The sequence below is a fragment of the Psittacula echo genome (genome assembly GCF_963264785.1).
Source record: "Psittacula echo genome assembly, chromosome: 4".
NCBI classification, from domain to species: domain Eukaryota; kingdom Metazoa; phylum Chordata; class Aves; order Psittaciformes; family Psittacidae; genus Psittacula; species Psittacula echo.
Genome location: NC_137738.1, coordinates 384,792 through 411,565, shown reverse-complemented (window position 1 = coordinate 411,565; position 26,774 = coordinate 384,792). Strand labels below are relative to the sequence as shown.

The 26,774-nt window shown below is 43.4% G+C and overlaps 1 protein-coding gene across 1 annotated transcript in view; it reads left to right on the top strand.

Moving 5' to 3' along the window:
- Positions 1–25,907, top strand: part of EML4 (EMAP like 4) — an 80,136-nt gene extending 54,229 nt beyond the window's left edge. Inside the window, exons 11-24 of the mRNA XM_080615587.1 lie at positions 40–150; positions 2,398–2,493; positions 4,406–4,540; positions 4,763–4,898; positions 6,683–6,834; positions 8,358–8,483; positions 8,602–8,733; positions 9,324–9,391; positions 13,417–13,505; positions 14,570–14,667; positions 18,133–18,220; positions 19,473–19,571; positions 23,858–23,988; positions 25,021–25,907. Coding sequence (XP_080471713.1) covers positions 40–150; positions 2,398–2,493; positions 4,406–4,540; positions 4,763–4,898; positions 6,683–6,834; positions 8,358–8,483; positions 8,602–8,733; positions 9,324–9,391; positions 13,417–13,505; positions 14,570–14,667; positions 18,133–18,220; positions 19,473–19,571; positions 23,858–23,988; positions 25,021–25,485 — 1,926 coding nt within the window. The 3' untranslated portion in view covers positions 25,486–25,907. The remainder of the gene's footprint in view (positions 1–39; positions 151–2,397; positions 2,494–4,405; positions 4,541–4,762; positions 4,899–6,682; positions 6,835–8,357; positions 8,484–8,601; positions 8,734–9,323; positions 9,392–13,416; positions 13,506–14,569; positions 14,668–18,132; positions 18,221–19,472; positions 19,572–23,857; positions 23,989–25,020) is intronic.
- The last annotated feature ends 867 nt before the right edge of the window (positions 25,908–26,774 follow it).

Below are 26,774 nucleotides of genomic sequence, written 5' to 3'. Positions count from 1 at the left end.
TGTTGATGACGCTGATTGTCCCCTTGCTCTTTCACGCAGCCTCTGCAGCCCCATGTTAGGGTATGGGACTCGGTGAGCCTGGTGACGCTGCAGGTTATCGGCCTTGGCACCTTTGAACGTGGAGTGGGGTGTTTGGATTTTTCCAAAGCGGTAAGATGGCTGAGGTTACTCACTGGGGTCCTGGATCCAATCCCTTGTAAATGGGAAGGCAGTCTCTGGAGTGTGTCTGTGAGGTTGTCCAGATGATCTGTTAGGGAATTGAAAGTGTGCTAGTGAAGTTTATGTATACTTCATGGGGCAGTCCCAGGCACAGCTACAGGTTGGGCAGAGCAGTGATTCAGAGCAGCCTGAGGAGAAGGACTTGGAGGTCTTGGACAATGACAAACTGAACATGAGCCGACTTCAGTGTATGCTTGAGCCCAGAAACCACCCGTGTACTGGGCTGCATCAAAGGAGCGTGAGCAGCAGGTCAAAGGAGGTGATCCTGCCCCTCTGCTCTGCTCTGCTGAGACCCCACTTGCAGCACTGTGTGGAGTGCTGGTGTCTTCAGCATGAGAAGGGCGTGGAGCTGTTGGAGCAAGTCCAGAGGAGGCCACGAGGATGCTCAGGGGCTGCAGCTCCTCCCGTATGGAGACAGGCTGAGAACATTGGGGCTGTTCAGCCTGGAGAAGAGAAGGCTGCGTGGAGACCTCAGAGCAGCTTCCAGTGTCTGAAGGGGGCTACAAGGATGCTGGAGAGGGACTCTTCATCAGGGACTGCAGCGATAGGACAAGGGGTGATGGGTTCAAACTGAAACAGGGCAAGTTCAGGTTAGATCTAAGGCAGAAGCTCTTCCCTGTGAGGGTGCTGAGGCGCTGGCACAGGGTGCCCAGAGAAGCTGTGGCTGCCCCATCCCTGGCAGTGTTCAAGGCCAGGTTGGACACAGGGGCTTGGAGCAATGTGTAAAATTGTCATAACTAGCATGTGAATAACTGGCAGGCAAGAAGAACCTTAACTGGACATTGAAGTCTGCTGGTTTGTGATTTAGTTTTGTTCGTGAGGGGCTTGGGTGTTTCCCTTGTGTGTTAAAAACAAGCTTGTTAGTGAGGTTCATGAAGACAGATTTGAGTGAGTTCTGATGAAAAAGGTGACTTTTGTGCTTGCGCAGCTGGAGCAAGTATACACCAACAGGAAATAAACAAAAAACCCCATGTTACCTTGTGCTGTTTCTTCCCGAGGAATAATTTGTTCAACTTGTGCCCCTACTTGTGCATATGCCAAAAAGAAACAGAATTTATCAGAAACATCAGTAGCAAACGGAGGTTTCTGCTTGGCACTGATAAAGATTTCATTCCAAAATTGGCAAGGAGCTTATTTGCTTTGGTAAAATCTGTGTCTCTTTTGATCTTTAAGCGGCCTTTGTGTTTCTGCCAAAGCACTGGGATGTATCACACCTTATGAAAGCCCGGGCTGTGATTCTTGATCCCCGCAAGAAGCATTAATGCATGTGAAGAAGTGCAAAAGGCAGAAAAAGAACGTTTCACTGGTTTTGCTGAAAGAGGAGGAGATTCCCAGGAGAGCCGAGGTGGGAAGGGAAGTCTGGAAATCACCTCATCCAGCATCCTGCCCACAGCCAGCTCAGCCAGAGCCGCTGCTCAGGGCTGTGGTCCAGCTGGGTTCTGGGGATTGCCAGGGATGGAGATTCAACAGGGTGACCTGTTAAAACTGAATCCTGCCTCTCTCTTGCAGCAGTTTCACTTGTGGTGTTGCTGGGTTTGTTAGAGATAGGTTTTGTCTTTTAGCACGTGAAGAGAAGGAGGGAGGTTACAGTTAGGGGTAGCATAAAGCAAGTGAGATGATGTGAAAGGAGGGCTGTCATTCCTGTCACTCCAGTAAACCAATAACACTGTTGAACTCGGATACAGTTGTTCTCAAGGTGAATAAATACATGTTCCATCACAAACACAAACCCTAAGGTATTTTTGAGGACTAGATTTTGGATTTTATTAGTTCCTTTTTGCAGCTGAGCCTGATTTGATACCTTATTGCAGTCTCACGTTTCCTCACTAGAATGAAACGGTGAATGTGCAGTATCTAGAGCTGTGTCCCACACAGTTCCATCAACCCATGCAAGAGCTGTGTCCAGCACCAGTAGTGTCTTTAAGATTATTCCACTTCATCATTGACAAGTATGTTTGCATATTTGCTGCTTGTCCGTAGGTGCCAGTCTTTCTGCTCCGTAAGCCTCATTTTATTCAGAAAGTGTTAACTTTATACCATATATATCAACCTTACAGTTACTTTAAAAGGACTTGCTTGTATTTGTACCTTTATGGGTTTTTAAATAGAGACCTGCCCTGTCTCTAAGCAGTATGATAGGACTTTGTCAGCACTTCTTTCTTTGTCTTTCACCTCTAGGACTCTGGTACTCATCTGTGTGTAATCGATGACTCTAATGAGCACATGCTCACTGTGTGGGATTGGCAGAGGAAATCAAAAATAGCAGAAATCAAGGTAATTCTTGCACAAATTCCTACCCTGAAATAAAAGTGGTTTTATTCCCATGTATACAACAGTTTGTGAGAGACACGTTTAATCTTGCTTGGAAACAGCAACTGTGGAATACTGCGTAAGGGCACAAAAGAAACGTGTTCTTAACTTGCAGATTGGAAAAGTTTTGAGTATTGGAGCACTTGTAAATGACGTTTTACTTCTCCCTGAGAGCCAGTTCGAATCCATTCTCTAATATTCTCTTGATTTAAAAATCAGTGAATGCTGGGAGCTTTCAGAAGCTGCAGTGATGGCTCAGGCTGGAGTTGGTGGTTTAAAACAAGCTAAATACTTACAGACATTCCGTATTTCTCATTTTTGTCTGACTCCAGTTCCAGGCAGTGATTCTTGGTACATGTGTGTCTTCTCATTTGAAGGCCACTGGTACTTCTGCAGGTTGCAGTTCTCTCTGCTCTCCTGTTTCTTTTCTGACCACCTCAATTTCTGATCAGGAGAAATGCTCAGTGGTGTGCTCAGTGTTCAGGTGAAGTTAATTCCACTGGAAAGATCCCATCCAATGATGAATTTCTATTGAAGTCCTTATTTTGAGACGTCTTGCTTTGCCTTATACAACACCGAGCAAGGAGACAGTACTTGGATGTGGAACTAAGTGCTTTATCATGTGTCAGCAAGCGGAATACTCTACAAGCATTTGTCTCCATATGATCACAAACTTACAACTTCACATAACAGAATCATGTTGGTTTGACCCATTTCCTTTGACCCATACTAGTTATATTTCCTATTTTACTGACATTGGTTTGCCTTCTTTTACTGTCCAGGGGGTTCCTTGGGATTTCAGGTTGGATCAGAACAATGAGGCAGGGTCAGCTTGCCCTTCCTCACTTTTAGGACTGATCTTGCAATATTTCAAGCATCTCCTGTGTCGGCACAGTTTCATCCCTTGGGCTCAGGTGCAGAACAGAAGCCTTTTCTCAGCTGAACTCCATTAAATGTCTCAGTCCTCAGTTTCCATCTGATCTGTGGCTAGAGCAGATCTGCTCACATGGAGGAAGCTGTGTGTGAGAAGCAGAACTGAATTAATATGGCCCTCAATAAAAAATGAAGGTTGTTTTCTGAAGTGAGCCAAAAAATGGTGAGTGGGGAAATCACCACACTTGCTGATTCAGCAGCGCTTTTATGTGTACATCACTGAAGCATAGGCTTAGATGCCATAGAAGTGAATGCACTGATGCATTAAGTGTTCTGTAGAGCCATTGCCTCCAGGAGGCCATCTTCAAAGACAGTTTGGTCGAATACACATTATAAGTTACTCAGTTTGTAAAGGGTGAAAAACACTCACTGATGTGTCAGTAATTCAGTAACAGTGTGTGCAGCCAGTAAAGATACAAAGCTGGGACTCGGTGTTTCTGAGTTTTAAGGTGTGCAGGCTTCTCTTTGGAAGGAGGAAAGAACCAAAAGGACTTCTGATGGAATTTTAGAAGAAAATGATGGATAAAATCCTTCCATGTTACCATTGTCCCACTTGCCTCTGGCACGCCTGTGTTATCCAGAAGAGAAAACCAGTCTGTGTAAAGACAAAGCAAGTATCTTTTATACATCGTTCACTTTCCATTGCAGAAATCTGAGCTATTCCAGAGGGTAGAAGCTTTTGTGATTTAAAAAGTGAATGTAAACCCCTGACTTTTCTACTGAAGTTTTATAAAGGTGTGTTACAAATGTAAACTATCAATATATATATAAAGTTACGTGTGGTCATTCAGACAGGTGATTTAGCACAGAACACTTTGTTTCTTTCAAGCATACAATGAGCTGTTTAGTTCCTCCTATCTCTGTTCTGAACCTTGGTATTTTATATCTGTTTCCAGTAGTTAATGTCCCACCTGAATAAACATTATGCCTGTTATTCTTGCAGACTACAAATGAAGTTGTTCTTGCTGTAGAATTCCATCCAACTGATGCAAATACCATAATAACGTGTGGCAAATCTCATATATTTTTCTGGACCTGGAGTGGCAATTCATTATCAAGAAAGCAAGGGATATTTGGGGTAAGAATGTCTTGACAGCAGGTCAGTTTTAAATCAACAGAATGATCTGCTTATGCTTCCTATACATTTGCTCTGTTGTTCCCATGTGCTGTTTAAGAAGAGCAGTAAAGAAACAACCAAGGTTAAATTATGCTTAAGTGTGTGCAGGGTGTCTGGGGATGGATACATTATGCTACTGATGGAAAGAGTCCAAGCAATTATCCCTTTCTTTTTGCTTTTCAGAAATATGAAAAACCCAAATTTGTTCAGTGTTTGGCTTTTTTGGGAAATGGTGATGTGCTCACTGGAGACTCAGGTGGGATAATACTTATATGGGGCAAAACTACTGTAGAATCTACTCCAGGAAAAGGACCTAAAGGTAGGAGCCATTCACAGTTAATCGCAGGTTTTAGCTAGGCTGTAGAAGACAAACGTAAAGGATTGCATTAGAAAAGGAATAGGGGAGCAGGCACGACTAAGGGTGTACACTGTCTATTACTAACTGGTGGTATTGATGTCCTTCAGGCCTCATGAGTTTGTTGACTTAGGAGCAGTCTGCTTTCTCAGTAATTAACGAGACTGTGCCTGAAATGAAGGAAAACTGCTTCATTTAAATGCCTCACATTTCAGACCATGGGCAGTTCGTCAGCTTCGCTTTCATCCTGAGGCTGTAGGATCAGTTTGAGGATTCTGTGGGCTACCTTTGCCTGTTGAGGTGTATGTTGTGCCATGCTTAGTCTCAGAGGAATACCATGAAGTGTTGAAGTTAATGTGAACAGGACTTGTATGCAAAGGAAAAACACAGTATGTAGTTGTACCAGTTAAACAAACAACAGTGTCTGGTTTAGCAGATACTCAAGTCTTGGCTGTAAAATATACTTTAAAACCCATCTGATTTGAAATCTGGGTTAAACTCCCTCTTTAGGGCAAAGCTATTGCAAGAAAGTAAGGAAAATGATTTGTTACCCAACAAATGCAGACCTGGCACAGTTGAGCCGTAAGATAACTTATAAATGCAAGGATAATTTATTGCACTTGGCAGCAATTTCAAACACTCTGGTTTAAATGGGTATGCCAGGAAAACAGTCCTGTCAAAAGTAAGTCTGGTTTTGTAGGTAAATCTTTTTCTTGCCTTTGAAGCTGACTGCAATGGAAAACTCATTTAACACATTATCTGACATTCCTGTGTCAAAATAACCTTTTCCCAGTATAATCTTAAAAGATATTGAGTAGAACATTAATGTACATTAGCTTAATTAAGTGTGGGATTCATGAGTTGGGATCTGTTGATGAGTTTATCGCATTAGATTGGTCATGGGACTTGAACTCAAAGTGCTTTCCCAGGGAGAGAGCAGGCTGACCTGAACTGACCTGAGCCATAGGCAGAGGCAGTGAAGTTAACCTGGGATTTATTTGGGTGCTGGTTTAGGCTTTTTCTGTGATTGCGATTTGAAAATATGCAAGTCTCAAAGCACCAGATTCTCTCTTTTCTAAAACACACTTTCCTACAGCCTCTCTTTTGACATCAAGACCTGATTCAGATGCTAAAGGCTTCCTTTGCTACCTGTCTTGTTTGAGTTTCTCATCTCTCTTTCGTTCTTCCTAGTGTTTTCCTTTGCGTATATTGATAGATGTCAAATGCTGGTCCTACTATTTTTAAGCATAGCAATATCCAGCATTAGGTATTAGGCTCATGCATCCTGGAAACTTTGCTATAAATAATATGCTTTTTATTCCCATGAGACTATAGACAACAAGTTTTGGAGTTTCTTTTCATAAAATAGCTTTAATTCTTCCTTCATAATGACTCGCTGAATATTTGTTGACTCTAAAGGACAGGTTCTTTTGGATCTGGAAAAGTTGTGTTCTTTCGGAAGGCAGAGAGGTGAAAGTAGTTTGCAAGTAGTTGTTCTTGCCTTTACAAGTTGTAGGACAATCAGTCACAAAAATTTTTCTCTTCAGAAAGGCATGCGCTTGATCATTTTGTCCTGTAAGAAAACACTACCACCTTGTGTTTGCTATACCAATGCAATACTAATAGCCTGACAGTCCAAATGGTGTTATTTATTGCTCACAGTTACTTCCTTGTCCTGCCAAGAGGCACAGCTTCTTGTAAAGCCCAGCTGGAAAACCAAGTAGTGTTCTCTATTTCTGTGCATGTAGGAGTATATCAGATAAGCAGACAAATCAAAGCTCACGATGGCAGTGTGTTCACACTCTGCCAAATGAGGAATGGGATGCTGCTAACTGGAGGTGGGAAAGACCGGAAGATCATCCTGTGGGATCATGATATGAATCCTGAAAGGGAAATTGAGGTAAGAAAGCAAGAGCGACAAGGAAATTGCCAGGAGCTAGGGACTGACTGGCAAGAGATCCTCCCCGCACTTTGGAGGATCAGTATTTAGGATGATAGATTATCTTCTCATTGCTGTCTCTTTAAGTGGATGGCAAGGCTTACGTATAATATGCAAATGTTCACATTTTCAGCCTGTAGATGAGCCCATATGAGGCTACGGGTTCTCTCTTTAATTTGAACAGAAATGTTAAGGTTTTTCTTTCCTCCAAGCCCTTCCTTAGGTTGTGGGGATTTGGTTTGGTATTTATTCATCCCTTTTTGAGGACAGCTTTTAGTGTTGCCTGGGGTTTTGTTAAGTTTGTCTGTCTGAAGAAGGACAGTGTTACCAAGGGGGGTTTGACATAAAGCAAACAGTCCAGGGTATGTTGTAAGAATTAAAAGAAGCTCCTGACATAGCCTATGAACCATTAACTTTATCCTAGATCAGGTTAATGAATATGTTTGGCTTTGTGATTTGGCTGTATGGCAGTGGTAGGTAAATGGGGATGGACTGGAAAAATAATGGACATTATGGATTTTAAAGTCCCTTTTTTTTCATGATAATAGGATGAGCTCTTGAAATAATACATTCTTCTTAAACAGTTGTTCTAATAATGGTTTACCCTACTTACCTCATGTCCATTTATAGCAGCATTTTTTACTTAACACATATGTTAAGTTCCATCTAGAGTTTATTGCTTTAAATCTAGTATTGACCTTTGGAAAACATGAGTAAGAAGTGACTATCATATACAACTCTTAGGCTTAAGTCACAGACTCTGTTCACATCAGTGCCACTGTTTTTCTTCTGTTAATAATGTTATGTTAAAACTAATTTTTTTATGTTGAGAAATATTACCAGAACCCTGACAGACAGCTTCCTGAATGCTGGCATTGATTCCTCTATCTTGGGTGGCTAAAATAAGTGTATTCTCTAAAGCGAAGGAATTTAGAAAACCAAATAAATGCACGCTGTAAAATAAGGCAGTGCCTTAGAATTCAAGCATGCAATAAACAAACTCAACAGAAATCGGGTTCATTGCCGACATAAAGCATAGGAATATTTATTTGAGGCTAATCAGAAAGCATTAGGAAAATCAGGAAGCATTTGCTGTAGGCTATAAGATTTTTCTTAGTTTTCACATGATGTATTGAGAAGGAAGCAGTAGTTGTGTATTGTTCCTGCCCTTGTGAGCTGGAGGTTGTGGAGTGCATTTGTTCAGTGGATTTGACACTTAAGAATCCCTGTAATTTAATTTGTAAGGCATATTAAAATGGCATCATTGTGATTGTCTTGGAGTGAGATCATCTTGTACGCTTGTACTGAACAAAGGAATGGGGTAGGTTTTGGGTCAAGTCCTGATCTCATATTACATGATTACATCGTTCCCTCTAACTGGGAGAGCTGTAGTTCTAGTGCTGTTGTTGTTGCACTGTATGTGGCCTTCAGGAATAAGCACCCTCCAGGATGCATGATGTGGTTTCTCATGTCTCTTCTCCTAGGTTCCTGACCAGTACGGAACAATCAGAGCAGTAGCAGAAGGAAAAGCAGATCAATTCTTAGTGGGTACTTCACGAAACTTTGTCTTGCGGGGCACGTTTAATGATGGTTTCCTGGTAGAGGTACAGGTGAGCACAGTTTGGTTTAAGCTATAACCCAGCAATGGAAAGACTTTCCCTGCTGGTGGGTTATTCTAAGAGAGCCTTTATTCCGTTCCTTGTTAAATCCTGTGTGTTGTCTTTCCAGGGACATACAGATGAGCTCTGGGGACTGGCATCCCATCCTTTCAAAGACCTGTTCTTAACATGTGCCCAAGATAGGCAAGTTTGTATGTGGAATTCTGTGGACCACACACTGGAATGGACCAGGCTGCTAGATGTATGTAACCCTTTAGTGTTAAACAGAAAGCTGAAAAATAGGAGAAAAAAATTGGTTTCTGCAACACCATTGTTGCATCTGATTGCAAGAGGAGCAAAAATTCTGTCGTTGTGGCTTTAGAAACAGCTATTTGGAAGCTTTGATAAACTTAACTAAGCTCATCAGACATTGCATAGACTGTAATCCGGTTACCACTTCTGATGACATCCTGACAATCCAAGCTGGATAAAACTTCGTCATTTGTTCTTGTTCAGTTTAACTTTTTTCCCAGTTATTCAGACAGTTGAAACAGGGCATCAGACAGTTGTGCAAGGTTGTCCTTCCTTATTGTCGTTGTCCATTTTGCATTTTGCCTACTTCTGTCCTAATACCCAAGCAAAAGTATCTTCTTACACAGAAATTGAGGCTTTCTACTTTCAGAAAGCTCATGTAGTGCAGGTCACTAAGAGACGATTGTGAGCATGCTGCTACCTGATTGTTTTTGACCGGGTCAGTTCACCTCAGACTTGCAGGGTAGCTTTGGTATAAGGAGAGGTGTTTAACTGTAAGAAGCAGAAGGGTGAATGATGTGTCTGTGCTTCCCCACTCAGGAACCAGGGCACTGTGCTGACTTCCATCCCAGCGGAGCAGTGGTTGCGATAGGAACGCACTCGGGCAGGTAAACGCCTTTGAAGTGACTTGTGATGATTGCAAGCTTAAAGGAGACAATTTGATACTGTGCATGGTATATATATGAATTAACTTGCTTTTTATTTGTGCTTGAGATTATGCAGCCTAAAAAGCTTGGGAGAAGAGGGCAGCCTTTCTTACATGGGTTAGATGAAGGCAGAAGGTTACTTGACTGTTGGTAGTCTGTTTTGGTTTTAACTACTCTTTCATGAAAGCCCAGATCTTGATTTCAGCTTAACTATTGTTTTGGTAGAGGATTCCATGAGCACTCCTTATTGCTTTTACTAAGTATCATATATTTTAATAGTGTGTGTGTGTGTGTGTGTATGTTGTAATAAGAAGGTAAGAGTTCAGATCTTTTTCTTTCCCAAACCAAACAACACCTGCAACCTCCTGTATTGACATGGATAGGCAAGTGAACTTGTGTAAGACAGCGTTCAACATGGCACATTGCTGCAATGAACTGATCTTGAGCTGTTCCTATTCTTCCTGAAATCATTGCATATTGGAAAGTTATCAAAACACAAGCTGAATCTTTGAATTCCATCCCCTTTTAGTGGTGGGAAAACCTTGTGTTACTTCATAGTCCAACTCTGGCTTGATACCATCTCCCAACAAAGGAGTCTTGTGCAATGTCTTTTTAGCAAGTAGTAATTGAAAGGAATAACGGGCTCTTCATAGCATTAAAACAGTGAGAAGAGCAGATACTAATCTACTGGCATGTTTATCCTGTTCTTCAGTTAAACCTCATGGTTGACAACTCAGTGATAAAATAATGCATAGTGCATGTAAGAAAACGGGGAGTGTTTTGTGTGTGCTTATTTCCCCCCCCTAGAAATCCTTTCATACCTAACCTCATGCCTAAAAATCATTGAAAGTTTGGTTCTTAGAAACTGCTGAGCATGTGCAACACCCCTTGATTGTCCTGGAAACATAGGATGTTAAGTAGTTTTATAGGGAATTGCCTTCTACAGAATGAAGGTGCAGTCTGCACTAAATTCATTAGCTATAACAGCAGGCTTAGGAACCTAGTTTTCACCTTCGTGAGAAAAAGCTTGCTGAACTCTCATGTGTTTGGGTTCCACATTGTACTTTTCCTCTTTTTCATCTCTTTCTAATTATAGCATTGAACTAAGCAAGTGTTTCTCCCTTGATTAAACAGAGCAGAAGATACCGGCCTAATAGTACTTGAAACAGGGAGAAGGGAAAAGAAGGTCAGGCTCCATGTTTTATGAGTTACTAGACATGTTTGAAATCACTTCAAAGCGCAATCAAGGTATATGGAGGGGCTGAAGCATTCAGGCTGTTGTTTGCTTCTGATTGACTCCCACATACACCCTCCTCAGACCATTTAACGTAACGTTTTCAGTTCAGCATTTTCAGTTTCAATTCTTACTTTTAAATTACTTGAGGCAAGCAGTTTTTATACTGTGTTGGATGAGTTTGTGGTGATGGCCTTGGGTTTGGGTTTGTTTGAGTTTTTAATCTGTTCTTCTTGGAACCAAGCAGTTCCGTTCTCGCTATTATGTTTTATTGAGTTCTGAAATGGCGTGATTTAGTGGTAGGTTTGAGATACACAAATGAGACTGAATTGAAATGAGGCCTGGTAAATGTACAAGTAGACAAGGAATAAATGGAGTTGTGAATCAGGATAAACAGACCAGTTTCAAATTTACTGCCTAACCAGGATCAGTACACAGTACTTTCTGTGCCAGAACAAATGGTCCAAGAGAGTTATTTCCCAGAGTAAAAGGGCTGCATGATACATCTTGATTAATGTATAAGAAAATAATCTCAGACCCATAACAGGTCATTTAATAACTTGATTCATAGCCCAAAATGCTTAAAGCAAACATGAAAGGAGCCTAATCTCTTTAGAACCTAATAAACCAAATCCTTGGATGTGTCCATCTGTTGCTGTTCTAGTGGTGCTCTTCTTCCAGTGTGGAGGTTAGTAAGACAGGGCTAGGGAATGGAGCATTAGGAAAGTTGAGTTTGATGATTCAAATTGTGACATCTGAAGAAAACAGCATTTTCTGCCTCTCTTCCCATTCTTGTTGGTTGTTTCCCAGTGGTGTGTTTTTATCAGGTGAGCACATCATCATGGCTTTGGTGTGTTTTTCACATACCACTTCCCATGATGAGTATTGAGGTATCATGTATACCTTATATACCCAAAAAGGTATCATTTCCCCTTTTTGGGCTGCAGGCGAATGCTCTGCTGCAGGTTTTGTTACCATTTCATCAAGTACCTGCTGTGTTCCTGATCATCAGTTTTCTGGGATTAAGCCTGGTTTGGAGACAACTGTTTCTGGATCCTGCTGTTTGCTGGGAATGCACAGCTGGAAAACTAAAGAGGGCTGGCAGTTGGAAATCCTACTGGAAAAGTGGGGTTTTCAAGGCACTGTATGGATCCTTTTGCTATACTGCCAGTGGTATTACTTGCAGGGAAGTAGACCTTTCTATGCCTAGTCATGTAGAATATCTTGAGTGCTGTGCATACAAGTACTCAAATGTACTGCAGAAAGAACTAAATACACCATTATTAAGAAAACTGAAAGGTGAAGGACAAGACCAGCATAAGCCAGAGCCATAAGGAGGTTAAATCAGTCAACAGAGCTATTGAGATTTATACCAGTTTAGCATCTGTTGTGCTTTGAAGATGAAGAAGCCTAAGTATCCCAGGGAACCAATGCTGTCAGCTGCGTTGGTTTGTTCACTCTCTCATAAATGCCTTGGTGGTTCAGCATTCAGTATTAAAGGTGGGAATTGCAGGTATGAGTGCAAAACTATAATAACTACTTTAGGATCTGTTTCCCTGGTGATTTGATCAGAAAGTGTTTGTTTCTGAAAGCCTATTTTTTAGCTAGGTTATTGGTATGTTTTTTAAAGGGAAGAAGAGAGATGCCATGGCACTGGGAGAGCTTGGAAGGTTGAAGAGAGCAGGTCTCATTACATCAGACTAGATGTGACCTGTGCTTCTGTTCTTAAGCTCTGTTGTCAAGATTGTCATGGTGCACTGGCTCTTCCCATGCCCAGCTAATGTTGCTGCTGGTATCTCCTGTTCAGAAGTTCTGGAGGAGGACTGGTGCCACAAAATGCTGTCTCCTAATGCCAGATGATGTTCACTGTGCACTCTTAAGAGCAGCAGCAGTTTTGCATTGGATTTGATACCACAGTGCCACCTCTGTGCTCTCAGTCAAATACAGGAGGCTTGCATGGTTGTGAACCATCAAACGTCAGTAGATGGTTGTTCCTGCTTTGATAGCATTATGCATAGAAATGAAAAGGGTTGACGGGAAAATACCAAATTAGAATAAGCTTTGTATTTACAAGGAACATGGAAATGCTTCCCACCCCCTCCTGCTGCTCCTGATTTTTAAGGGAGTTTTAACTTCCCTTCATACGAATTGAAAGATCAGCTTTTGTATCACAGGTGGTTTTCAAAATGGGGAAGAAGTAGTAGATTAAAATTCAGCTTTAGCCTTAAGGCTTCAGGATGATGAGGGGCAGTCATTAGCTGTTTGGTGGCATGTTTATCATCCAGCAGACATTATGGTGATCACTGCAGTGTTCAGGGAAGGGGGGCAATCGGGCTCTATTTAGAATCTTTTATATATTCTTCATATAAGGCAGAAGCTCTTCCCTGTGAGGGTGCTGAGGCGCTGGCACAGGGTGCCCAGAGAAGCTGTGGCTGCCCCATCCCTGGCAGTGTTCAAGGCTAGGTTGGACACAGGGGCTTGGAGCAAGCTGCTCTAGTGGAAGGTGTCCCTGCCCGTGGCAGGGGTTGGAACTGGGTGAGCTTTAAGGTCCTTTCCAGCCCAAACCAGTCTGGGATTCTATGAAACTCCTATCGCTTTTTGAGCCAGGAAAGCTTTCCATTAAAACCAGATGTTTGCTGTGCTGCCCTTGAGGGGCTAGCATGAGAAGATGAAGTCAGGCAGTGATTATTGCTCTTTTGCTTGCTTTTTTTAGTGGAATTCTCACAGGAATTCTCTCTTTCTCTCTCCCTAGGTGGTTTGTTCTGGATGCGGAAACGAGGGATCTGGTTTCAATACACACTGATGGCAATGAGCAGCTCTCGGTGATGCGCTACTCAGTAGGTAGGCAGCCTTTTCTAGTCACGGTAATTGCTGATTAATGTGATGTCTGTTCTGTTAACCCGTCTTAAACACCACCCCAGTCACTAGAAAAGGCAGAGCTTTGGAAAAGATCCTTTAAGGTGCTTAATGCTTAACTGAATATTGCTTAAAGATTTGCTTGTGTATGCTAAATCTCAGAGTTCTGCAGCTATAAATTCTACGGTTGCCTTTTCCAGCTTTTCCTTCATCTTACACTCTGCTGGTATCAGTTATATTAGCTTATATAAGTAAAACCAAGTAAAATTAGCAATATTAGTAATATTGTTCCCAGAAAAATTATAAGTTCTCAGCTAAATAGTTAACGGGTTAATAGAAGAGTCTGTCAAAAGCTGTGATGTTTTATATACTTCTTAGTTAATTTTCATGTTTATTAATACTTTCCCATAGAACGAAGCTCAAATCTTTCTGAAACTCAGCTGGTTGTTAAGTATTTGCTATGGGATTACAGGGATTTCAGGCCAGGATTGAGTGTCCTCTTCAGACATGACATGACAGATCATCAGCGGCTGGCTCCTCACTATTAAAAGCACTGATGTTCATGGAACTAGAGGCATTTGATCATGATTCACAGCAACTCTTGTCCATGCGCTTTGGTTTTAAGTGAGGACAACGCAGTTAGAAAACTGCTTATAACGTCTGGATGCTCTGTATCTTCTGTAGCCATTAGTCAGTGCTGATTCATGTGCAGTCCCCAACCCCAGGGTTGAGCTAACCATAGAGTGATGATAACCATAGAGAACACTCAAACTGCCTGCTGTTGACAGGAAATCCAGTGCAGTCTGAGGCTTTATCCCGTCCATTGGACACTTCCTTAAAAAAAGCAGAAGTGAAAGAACTTGCTCCAAAAACATACCCCCCAAAGTCAATAAATACTGACTGAAAAATGATTTAAGGTTGTGTGTCCTTAACCAAAGTTTGTAAGCAGTTGTTTTCATTGAGACGACCACCTTAGTGATCAATCTGAAATCATTAACCTGTGGAAACCAGGCATGCTGTTCATTTATAGCAAATCTCTTGTGTTGTAGATGGCACCTTACTTGCAGTTGGATCCCACGACAACTTCATTTACCTCTACGTAGTAACAGAAAATGGAAGAAAGTATAGCAGATACGGAAAATGCACTGTAAGTTTTGGAGCAAACACAGTCAGCAGTTCTTTTATTTAGATGTTCTACAGACACTAAGATGTTAAGCAGTGGAACTCTATGGGCTGATACTATTCTGGTTTTAGGTTTTGCTTCAGGTTTTCTGAGGGTTTTTTCAGCATGTGGCTGAATTTAAACTTTAGTGTAATGGGTGCTGCAACTGTCAGTGTTGGGTGAACACTTTGGCACCAAACGTGACTTATTTTTCAGACTATTGACTTCTTTGCAATGGGAAGTTAGCAGTCAGGTGGAGTAATGCCTTGTACCTAATGCTGAGACTCATTTGGGGAAAATATTACACTTGTCTGGGGGTATTTTCCCCCTGTAGGTAAAGTACTCTTTGGAGTAAAGCACTGCACTTGTGAGACAAGAAATCAGATCTGCATCCTTCCCAAGGGAGCTGAGGCAGTGGGGAGAGGGCTGAGCTGACAGGGAGCTCAGACTCGGCCCCAGTGGGGCTGGTGGGGGCAGCAGCAGATGGCTGCACTTCAGGACAGCATTTCACATCACTTGTTCTTTAACCATGAAAGATGAAATCACTCAGAGATGGCTCATCTTCAAGGCCAGGCTGGATGGGTGACATGGTCCAGTGTCCATGGCAGGGGACTGGCACTAGATGAGCTTAAGGTCCTTTCCAACCCCAACCATTCTACGATTCTATGTATGTAATATTTAGCTTGCTATGTACTTCAAGGTCTCTGTGAGCTCTTTGAAGATGTGTGAGACCATTTCTTTCTGTATATTGTATGTCCTGTATGTACCAGGAGAGAGCGTATTTGGATTTAAACCAGCATCTCTATGTCTGTCTGTCAGGGACTTGTAAAAACTGGGATGGGAGCTATAGGCACTCTTATACTCAGGCAGAAGCATTAAGGCTTCGAAGCAGGTTTCTGTTAACTGTTTTTGTCATTCTGAGTGCCTGTATGTAGAAGCCAGAATTGAGAACCTGGTTTTGGTGGAGACCGAGCTCCCCTGACCAATGGGCAGCTTGTGCAGAAGGTATCGGTGTGTTAGCTGACTGGGATGACTATCCCATTTCCTATGGCTGTACCCTCCTTGTCACTGCCGCCAGCACACTGGGGTCCATCCCAGCTTGACGCTAAGCAGGGAGAGACACCCAGGCATGCCCAGGACCCAGAGCGCTGTCCTGGTGCTGGCACCGCATCCTGCTGGCGTTGTGCTGTCGTTCAGTAGCCTCGCGGGTGACCTCCAAGTAGTATGACTCAGTCCTCCTGGTGAGTCAACTTCTGGTTGTTTCTTCCAACTTGAAGACGTTATTTGAATACTTTCAGGAGGACTTGATCTACTGCAGCAGCATCAGTTTGTGCACAAGGGCTCTATGCCTGCTGTTACGTTTCAATCCCTTTCAGTCACATGCGGGCTTGCTGCTGCTGCCAGAGGGGCGAGCTGTGACCTGAGAGCGTGCTTCCAGTGAGGGGCAGTGTTGGTTGTGATCAGAAAGAATTTCAGATGAGCTGAAACCACCGTTTTGGGTGGTGCAGCTGTTTCCTGAGGGCTCCAGCTATGCAGTCAGCAGTGGGAAGGTATGGGCTGGGGTAGGAACTTCCAGCATGTCAGCAGCTCCAGGGTAACTGGCGCTGTCTCCGTTTGCCTTACATCAGAGCGAGATGTTAGCAAAGGGGAAGCAAGTGCCATGTGTTCACTGAAAGGGCTGTGGGGTGAGAGCCCCAGGGGCAGCCACACTGCAGTGTTCAATGCACTGGACTTCACCTGAAATAATTAATGTGCCTGTCTTTACAGGCTGTGGGCATTTCAACCCTTGCGCCATCTAAGTCTGAAACAGATGAACATTGCCAGTGAAGGAGAGGATGTCCATTTAGTCAGATAGTTTTATCAGCCAGTGAAGAGTAATTATGTTCATTCTATATAAAGGCACAGAAAAGGAAAGAGGGAAATGTTGCCTTATCAGTGGGCAGGTCCCAAAGAAAGATTGAAATGGAAAATGGGATCCTCCTATGGAAAACGAGGTGATAATGTTCTGTTCCAGTTCATCGTTCAGTGGTTGCTGCCTGAAGGGATATTGCAGCGTGGAGCCCCTTCCCCACCACCCCCAGGAATTTTAACAGCTGCCAAATGTCTGGCAGGGTTTTGGAAGTGACTGACCAGTTCTTTTCCATGTTGCAGGTCGCTTGGAAAGGCTTGGGAAGTCAGGGAAGTGCGGGGCAAATCCTAGTCAATTGTGCATTGATTTCTTGTTTCAAAACACTGAGTGTGAGCGTTGATATCGTATATTCCACCATGCTGCAGAGCAGTTATGTCAATGCACAGTTCCTCTGCTTGAAGCAGAGACTAGTAAATGAATCCTAAAGGTTAGTTTTAATCCAAAGCATCTCGTAGCTCTCTGTAGAGGAAGTTGGGATGGTGGGCACAGGCAGGGCCAAGAGACCTTGAGGGGTGCTGAGGGACATGATCTTCATAATGCCCACTGAGAGAGGGATGAATTGACATCCACCAGTCAAGAAAGTGGCATTTTGTTGCCTGGCAGAATGAGGAAGGGGAGGAAATGGATGGTCTTACAAGAGCTAGAGCAGCAGTAAGAAGAAATGGGAGGATGGAGGAAGAATAGTGGGACACGGGTGTCACTTTGATTTATTTCCTGCCCTTTCCTCCTCAGAGAAATAATTTATACAAATCTTATACAAATCTGTGGCTTCTCTGGAGTCTCTACGTAGCTTTATTATTACTGTTACTACTACTACACAAAAGTTCCTGCACAGGACTGTATTCTAACCAGCTGCATTCAGCTTCTTCCTTCAAAACCAAGATGGAGTTTTAGCCCTCAGCGTGCTCTCCATGCTTAGAACTAACAATTAGGCCGAAGTGGTTTGATTCTTATCTAGATGACCCTGTGCCTATAGGGAAGACTCCTTCCAAAGCTGGCACTGGCATGCATGCAGAAGAAGCACAGCAGGATACCTTACGAGGGTATTTTTGTAACATCAGTCCTTGATCCTGTCTTTTTCCATGGTGGTTGTTAACCAAGTTAACCAAGTTTTTAGGGTGAGCAAAGGTTGTTTGAATGTGCCTATATTTAATGGAAATTCTTTTGAATGGCTGAAGAAATAGAGTCCCATCTGTCACTTCTTCTGTTGCTATCTAAAACCGATCCTGTGTAAGTTATTGCCTTTCTCAGTTATAGCAATGTGCACTTTAATTCAAGTACAAATGCGAGTTCATCCATATCTTAGCGACCTTCTAGAAGTAAATCACGCTGGGCTCTGAGAAGGACGTGGTTTACAAGTGAAGAATGTAGCTGTTCGTGGCACTGCCCAGTAAGGAGCCTTGAAAGGAGCACGAGTGAACTGCAGCAGACTGGGGTGGGTGGGGAGGAGCTTTTTTGCTGTCCCAGCTGTGGGTGCAGCTTCTGCTCTGGTTGGAATGAAAAGCAGTGTTTCACATTGGTGTTACTGCATTCCTCTGCAGGGACATTCCAGCTATATTACACACCTTGACTGGTCCCCAGACAACAAGTATATAATGTCAAACTCAGGAGACTATGAAATACTATACTGTAAGTATGGAATGAAATCTGCTGGAAACAGAAAGTATGTGTTAGCTGTCAGAGGGGTGTGTTTGATCAGAACTGTACAAAATGCTTACTGACAAAGGAGCCAGTTTGAACTTGTGTAACCAGATATCTTGATGTTATTCAGAGCTGTGTATTACCTAATGGCAATGCCAAATATAGCTTACTTCTTTACAAGGTCATAAATCAGCTTCACAGTGTAGAATGTACAGAACAAGTGGCCCTATGTTTTGATGTTGGCCCAAAGTTCCATAGATTGAACATAATATATACAGTTGTCTAATTAGCGTCAACAGTAACCAGTTATTCTGGGGGGAGAAAATCAGTGCCACTGTTCTCTTCTGGGCTTTCCTTTTTTTAAGCTCTCTCATGGCTGGTGGTGTTGAAAACTAAGCAAAGCCATAATTCTACTTTAATGGGTTAGTATGAAGAATGGGTTTGTCTTTTTTAATGTATGGAAATATGAATTTAATCTATAGTGGTTATGTCAAAAGTATGTTTGACTTGCGTAGAGCGGATCAGTCTGATTTTCCATTGATTTTTGTATTCGTGTTTTCCTGTGGCTTTAACTAGATCCAGGAGGATTGTAGCTCTGTTCCTGGACAGGCAAGAAGAGCCAGGAGTTCAAGTATCTGTCAGCTTAACATGTTCTTTCTGCCTGGCACAACTTAGGTTTTGAGTCTGGGTAGTGCAATATCTCAGTATACCAAAAGGGAGTGTTGGTGCTTACAATTGCCTGTATGGGGAAGCAAAGAGCTGTGACCCATTAGTAATATTGGGGTATTACAAGATGGACAATCTTTCTTTTCCTAGTTAGAAGCTGAAAAGCAGCCTGAGGCTCCTCTGGCAGTAGTTGCTCACTCTTTTCAAAGCACAGCTTCCTGAATCATTGGTTAAGTTTTAGCATAGCCATGGAGCTGGTAGGAAGGAGACATTGTCCTCTTGCAGTCTCTATTAAAACATTCTGTAGAGTAGGTAGCGGGGAACTCAGGCTGTAGGGAAGAGGTTTTGAGGCACCCTGATCTGAAGAAGGAAATGAGAAGTACAATGTGACTCATGTATCAAGCAAAGCTTCAAGTAGCTGAAATGTGATAAAGGTACTGGTCTGTCTTTGCCTCTACGATATGATTCCAGATTGATTTTAAGATGCATTTATTTACTGTCTTAGCACTTTCAAAAGAGCACCTGCGTGGCTATGATTTTCTATGGCATAACTCATCATTCACTTCTTTTACAGGGGACATTCCAAGTGGCTGTAAGCTAATCAGGAATCGTTCTGACTGTAAGGATATAGATTGGACAACATACACTTGTGTGCTAGGCTTCCAGGTGTTTGGTAAGCACCATCTAACTTGCTTTTAAGCTATTCATGCTGTGCTTTGTGTTTGCTTTTGCTTCAATCTGTCATTAGAAAACCAGTTAATGATTGTTGAGGATGGTGCTGAGATGACTGACCAAAGAGGCTGGCCACAGTATTGTCTGTGATACAGAGCACTGGATGCGCTACAGACAATGTACAGTTGATTTCTATTTAGTCTTGAAGTTTGGGATTTGATTTTTCTGCTGTCATTTTAGGCTACCAATTTCGGAGGCACTGAAGCAAAAAGCTGGTGTTTTAAAGTGCTCATATGGCACATGTGCATTCTCCTTTGCTTACCTTATCTTGGGGCCGGGAACAAGACTATGTGAGTGTAGGTTATAGTTCATGACTTAAAGTCATGACAGCACGTTGATACCTGTAGTCAAAGGTGAGTAATACACGCTGCTGAAGGCAGCTGTTGGCCATAAATGAGGAGCTCCTCTGGGAGTTAAAAAGTAGGATTCAGCCTGGCGGTGTTATAAAGCCAAGTTGTGCGAGCAGGATGCTGAATGTCTCGCTTCCATCGCAGAGATCACATATCTGCCTCTGGTCTTCATGTTGGAAACATCAAAAGCAGGTAAATCGTCACATTCTTTAGAGGTGAGGGTTCGGTCTACGTATCTTTTCTGCACATTGGCTAGGAGTTCAGGCCTATTTGAATATCAGTTTATATGCAGGGTAGAAGAATATCGGTCAGGTCTGAGTGGTTTCTGACACCTATCATGCGGATTTTAGGACTGGCATGTGCTTCATGAGCAAGTGGCCTTAAGTGATTGTTGCTGGTTAGATCACAGAACCCTGGAACCATCAGTGCTCGATGAGCCCTCTGGAGATCATCCAGTCCAACCCCTGCCAAGGCAGGGCCACCCAGAGCAGGGCACACAGGAATGTGTCCAGGTGGGTTTGGGATGGCTCCAGAGAGGGAGACTCCACAGCCCCCCTGGGCAGCCTGTGCCAGGGCTGTGCCACCCTCACGTAGAGAAGTTCTTCCTCGTGTTGAGCTGACGCTTGGTGTGGTTCAGTTTATGGCCATTGCTCCTCGTCCTGTCGCTGGGCACCACTGGAAAGAGTCTGGCACCATCCTCCTGGCACCTCCTTTGAGATCTGCATTGATGGGATCCCCTCTCAGGCTGCTCTTCTCCAGACTAAACAGACCCAGCTCCTGTAATTTCTGCTTATAAGAGAGATGCTCCAGGCCCCTGAGCATCCTTGTGGCCTCCTCTGGACCCTCTCCAACATCTCCGTGTCTGTCTTGTACTGATGAAAAATATGTCTCCCATTAGCCTGAGAACTGTGAACCAGGTTGTGTATGTGCTTGGTTTGGCTTTATTCAGTCTCTCTGGTTGAAGGAGAAGGGAAATGGCTGTTCCCTCCTGATGCTCTGTCCATGTAAGCCTAGGCTGACAGGGGACTGGTCCACAGCAGTTACTTCCTCACTGCCTTTGCTTCTGAGACTGAAATAATAGTGCAGCACAAATGCCTTGCTTTAAAGGGAGTATCATAAGGTTCGGGAGATACTAGAGAAAATGGAAAGCAAAACTGATGCTAATATAATGTCTTTCTTCAAGGGCAATGAAGCAACTTTGTAAGGACTGAATATTCCTTCTGGAATAGCCTTGGAGCTGAAGCTGGTTTATGTTTCATGCAGAGTACTTAAATCTGCCAGAAGCGTGGAGGTAGCAGACGGTGGCTCTGTTGCTGCTGAACTTCTACCATTACATTTGGTGCTAGAGCAGACAGGGAACTGCTTTGAATCCCAGCGCTTTCCCAGAAGTCCTTTACTCCTGACCTAAGGAGATGAGGTGTGGGAGTGCAGAAGGGGTCTGGTTTCACAGAGACCATTGGCTTTGTGTCTTCAGCAGTTCTTGGACAGAAGCTAACTGGTAACTGGAGCCAGGCTGGAGATGAGCAGCTCCCATAACCACTGTTTGGAGCAGCCTTTCCACTTGTTGTTTATAACGAGTGGCTCAGTCAGCTGATCCTGCCTGCATTCCCTTTTGGATTCATACAAACTTAAACCACTCTGAATCAATCTCAGCTGCTCTCAGAATCGTTGGGGTGCCAGAGGGCCTGGGAGTGAAGTAGACAAAGCAGATAATGTGATGTTATTCTGGGGCAGAACAGAATGTATTTAACCTTCCAGCCAAAATTCATCATGTTCAGTTTTATATTGTCTGGGAGGCTGACACCCTTTGCAGAGACTTAAAATGCTGCTCAGCCTCCGACAAAGGCAAGGATTTTCCCATTAAATCAGACAGTGCAGCTCAGCCAACCTAGCAGGTATTTGCTGCCCAAAGGAGAAGTCTGGCTTTGACCCGAGGGTCAGCTGGCTCAGGCATCCAAACAAGCCAGGGTTGCTCACTTTGATGTTCAGGAAAGAGGGTTAAGTTTATGGGATTTGGGCTTTCAGGGTATGTGTTTTACTAATTTAGCTCTGTAGAATAGTGTGTCCATAGGCTCAGGCGTTAGATTGAAAGGATTGAAATGCCTGCTTCAGATGAGAATAGCATCACTCCTTTTTGGCGCTTGGTATCACTTCGTTGGCTCAGCAGTCTCCTTAATCTGCATCCCGAGCACTTGAAGTCACTCTCTCATTTACTGTACATTTCCCACACTTCCATGGGAGCAGATTGTTTCAAGAGGCTTGCTGCTGGCAGCACAGTCCATTAAAATGGAAGTGCTGCTGTCGTACTTAATAACAAAGTCATGTGGGTTTTATTGCTTTTCAAGTTAAGAACTTGGACATATAAATGTCTTGGGTTTTCCACATTTGCCTGCTGCACTGAAAGCAAATCCTGCTGTCTTATGACAAAGGGTTGCCTTACCTTTAGAGCTGGTAAAGGAATTTCTGAACACAAAAGATATTAAATACAGGCTTGAATATTAGTCTTTTTAATCTGAAGTGAAAGAGAAGAGGCGATGGCATTAGCTATTTGGCACAGTGGGTGTGCGATGGTAGGTGAAATCAGGAATCTGATTAGAAGTTTGTGTGTTACTCCCACCTGATGACAGTATTTTATATATAGAATGCAGGAGAAAGTTAAAATGCATTCATTTGGAAAGCTCTTAAATACCTATTTTTCAGATTGATTTCACTGATGTGAGAGCACTACAATGATTCTAAATACTTGCCTTAGCGTTTCATGTCTTTACTTAGTACATTAGACACAACGTAGCTTACTGGCATTGAAACAAGCTGCCTTTGTTATTCTGCAGAGAAAATCAAGTTCTTACTCCACCCACTGAAGAATGGGGAAAAAACCAACTTTCAAGTTAAAGGATATTTGCCATTTTGCATAAAAACAAGGCAAGAGAGTGGGGGAGTTTGAGAAAAATCAGGCAGTTCTAAGCTGGCATTTTGCGCTGTATGAAATAGCGGACAGCACATGGGTTTTATTTTACCAAAGTCAATGTTTGTAGGGGAGGAAGAAGATCTTTTCCCATCTGATAGGGAGCATCCCTCTCGGTGAGTCAGGGGCACAATTATTCAGGGTATGAAATTTGAGGGGGGAAAATTCCTTTTAATTCTTGAACTTCTCGGAAGCCCAAATCTGAGCTGTAAAAATATGGCACCTTTGGCATAAGTGACTGTCTTATAACCCCTTGCTCACCTTTTGCTCAGCTTTATTTGCAGCTGTGAAGCAGCAGTTTTGCTATGGGGATCTCTAGGGTCTTTACTTACTGTTAAAATTAAAGCCTCCCCCCTCCCCAGTCTGTTCAGTGCATTTCATCCAGGCCCTGTTGTTATTCTTTTGTCTAGACATATCTGTGTCATTCTTTTCACTTGAAAGCATCTTGAATTGTGCTTAAGCACTCGACAGCACTTACATCTAGGAAACTCCTGCAGGCTGGCTTTCTGTACAAACTGTCATCAGGCTCCTTAGAATCATGCAAATACTAAGATTTAAAAGACAACCAAAAGAAATCTCTGCCTACTCCGTGTTGTCCCATGCTCCATCACCAGCCTTGCTTTTAAACCCGTTATGCACAAACAGAAGTGTTACCAGTTCTAGGAGCAAACTTAATCTTAAAATAAGCTTTGAACAAGACTAAGGTTTTGAACAGAAAACTTATGGTAAGTCCAAGAGGATTACCTGGCCAAGGCTGAGGGTTTGGGGGAGCAGCTTTGGGCTAGCAAAGTATTAATACCATTTAATGCATTACATATTCCAGCTTTCAGTTGAATGCCTTTTGTTAAGCTTTCCTTTTCTCACAGCTTTCTAAAACTGCCATCACTAAATATCTGCTCTGCTCTCTCCTAGGGGTTTGGCCTGAGGGATCAGATGGGACAGACATCAATGCCCTTGTCAGATCCCGGAACCGAAAAGTGATAGCAGTTGCTGATGATTTTTGTAAGGTCCATCTCTTTCAGTATCCCTGTTCCAAGCCAAAGGTAAGTCTCCAGCTCAGTCGTTGTGGAAGCTGGCAGCCAAATTTATATCTGCCAAATTTACAGCTCATTTATATGTGAGAACAGTGCTAGGGACAGAAGCATGGTTTTCCCCATTAGGTTTATATAGAAAATATATAAAATACCATATAATATACCTGAAAGTGAAGTGGCAACAGTTATCCTTAAGTTCTGGAGCAGAAACTTGACATGTTCTGTTTGCTGGCCTTGGTGTTAAGGCCATTGCTTTTTGCATAAAGATCTAAATCAGTCCCGAGCGACAAGCCTTAAGAAGGGAGGTTATAGTTTTGGGTGAACCCTAATATAAATGCAATTCTATACACTTATGTGAATAAAGAGCTCTCTTGAAGGGCTAAGCAAAACCAGTGGTAGTTTTAGGTTTCAGTACCATGTGCTAGAAGAACATATGATAGTCAGCCGTCCGAGTGCTAGGCTGCCTCAGAAGCAGCATGAGCAGCAGGTCAAACAAGGCGATCCTGCACTTCTGCTCTGCTCTGGTGAGACCCCACTTGCAGCCCTGTGTGCAGTGCTGCTGTCCTCAGCATAAGATGAGGATGATCAGGGCCTGCAGCACCTCCCATACAAAGACAGGCTGAGAACACTGGGGCTGTTCAGCCTGGAGAAGAGAAGCTGCGTGGAGACCTCAGAGCAGCTTCCAGTGTCTGAAGGGGGCTACAAGGATGCTGGAGAGGGACTCTTCATCAGGGACTGCAGCGATAGGACAAGGGGTGATGGGTTCAGACTGAAAGAGGGCAAGTTCAGGTTAGATCTAAGGCAGAAGCTCTTCCCTGTGAGGGTGCTGAGGCGCTGGCACAGGGTGCCCAGAGAAGCTGTGGCTGCCCCATCCCTGGCAGTGTTCAAGGCCAGGTTGGACACAGGGGCTTGGAGCAAGCTGCTCCAGTGGAAGGGGTCCCTGCCCGTGGCAGGGGTTTGGAGCTTGAGGAGCCTTAAGTTCCTTTCCAACCCAAACCAGTCTGGGATTCTATGCTTTGTATTTCTGCTTGTTTCCAACAGGCTCCAAGTCACAAATACAGCGCTCACAGTAGCCATGTGACAAATGTCAGCTTCACCCACAGCGATTGTCACTTGATTTCAACTGGAGGGAAAGACATGAGTATTATCCAGTGGAAACTCGTGGAGAAGGTCACTCTGCCACAAAATGACATTGTCGTAGACATCGGCACAACCAAAGTGCCCATCCCTGCCTGTGACAACACTGCACAGTCCCCTGCTCCTCTGCCACAGCCTTTCAGTGACACGAACCAAACCGAAAGTGTAACTGGCAGCTCCCCAGCTTCTTTGGAGAGCAACTTGGAGCAGTCTGCAGAGGCCAGTGAGGAGCAGAGCGAGGAGCAGAGCGAGGGGAGCAGCCTGGATCCCACCGAGCCGGGCTATGAGGAGCCCTCCAACGAGATGAGCGAGGAGCACAGCGAGTCCACGGTCACTGAAGAGCAGCAGGATATCTCACCGGTGTCTTAACGCTCCCAGCTCAGGCGGTTGTGGTTTCTTTTGGTGTGCGTGCTTTCATTACAGGGTGAGGGTTCAAATAGGGAGAAGTAGCTGAGATTCATGAGCACCCCAGCTTTTTGAGTTTCAGTGAGATTTTTTTAGTCTGAGCTTCAGTTCGATGTGTGGAACCATCCCAAGGGCCTGGCTTGATGGGCTGTGTCAAGATCCGGTCACAGTTAGTAGTGGACATTACCATAGATCCATTTCAGTTCTGAAATTGCTGTCAGGAAGTGGCATGAAATACATACTGGAGAAAAAGGTTAGCTCTGAGAATTAGCTCAAGTAGACCACCTGAACTATGTGAAAGTGCTTTCTGAAAGGGCTAAGCTGCTGGGAAGCACTGAGCTGCTCCAGCTGGGGAGCACTGTGACAGAAAGACAACCAAAAAGCTCCTTGTTGGAGCTGTTTTCCTTTGGTTTTTCTTCATGAGAAAAAGAGAGGAAAAACAACGTCGTGATGCCACGTGTATGGCAATGCCTTCTTGACCTAACACATATGCAATTTTCTAACACTACTAATTCCCAGTGGAGTCTAGATGTGTTGGCAGTTGGTCTGCCCTGGGTGCTGCTAGTTCTAAGGCAAATCCCGTCGAGGAACGGTGTTGGCTGTTCCATTTTCAGACTGGTTAATAACAGACTAACCCAATGCTGTCGTGTTTCACTCTTCATGACCTGAAACTGTAGGATGTCACTGTCTCTTCAAGGAATTGCTTGCCTAGAGTTCGAACCTTCAAGAGGATCTTTGCAGTGACTTTGATGTGAACAGCAGAGGAAGCGGGACAAGAACACACAAGTCAGATGGGCTCCAGAGTTAAATGTTAAGCCTTCAGTCAGAACTTGCTCCATCCCTAGTAGGAGAACTATAAATACAGTTAACTTAAATTATTAAATTGGTGCTTAGGATTAGTGTATTCAGTTGATTATTCTTTTCTTTTGCATTTGTAGAGAGAACTCTGAAGAGTCATTAAACTGCAGTCTCTACTTTTGGTTTGTCCTCCCCCCTGGCTCCGTTAGCAGTTGGGATAGAAGCACACAGGAATTTAGATGATGATGATGATGATGATGTGATTTTCTCTTTTTTTTTTTTCCCTAGACTTGCTGATTTCTTGTTTTTGTGCTCGTTTGTTTGTTTGTTTCCACCCCCCTCCCCGGGTTGCTCTAAGCCATGCAGCTCTCATGTGGCTATACCTGGCCAGTTACGGGATATCTTGGCATTTGTTATGCATTTGGAAAGTACCTTTTTTTTTTACCGAGTTTGTC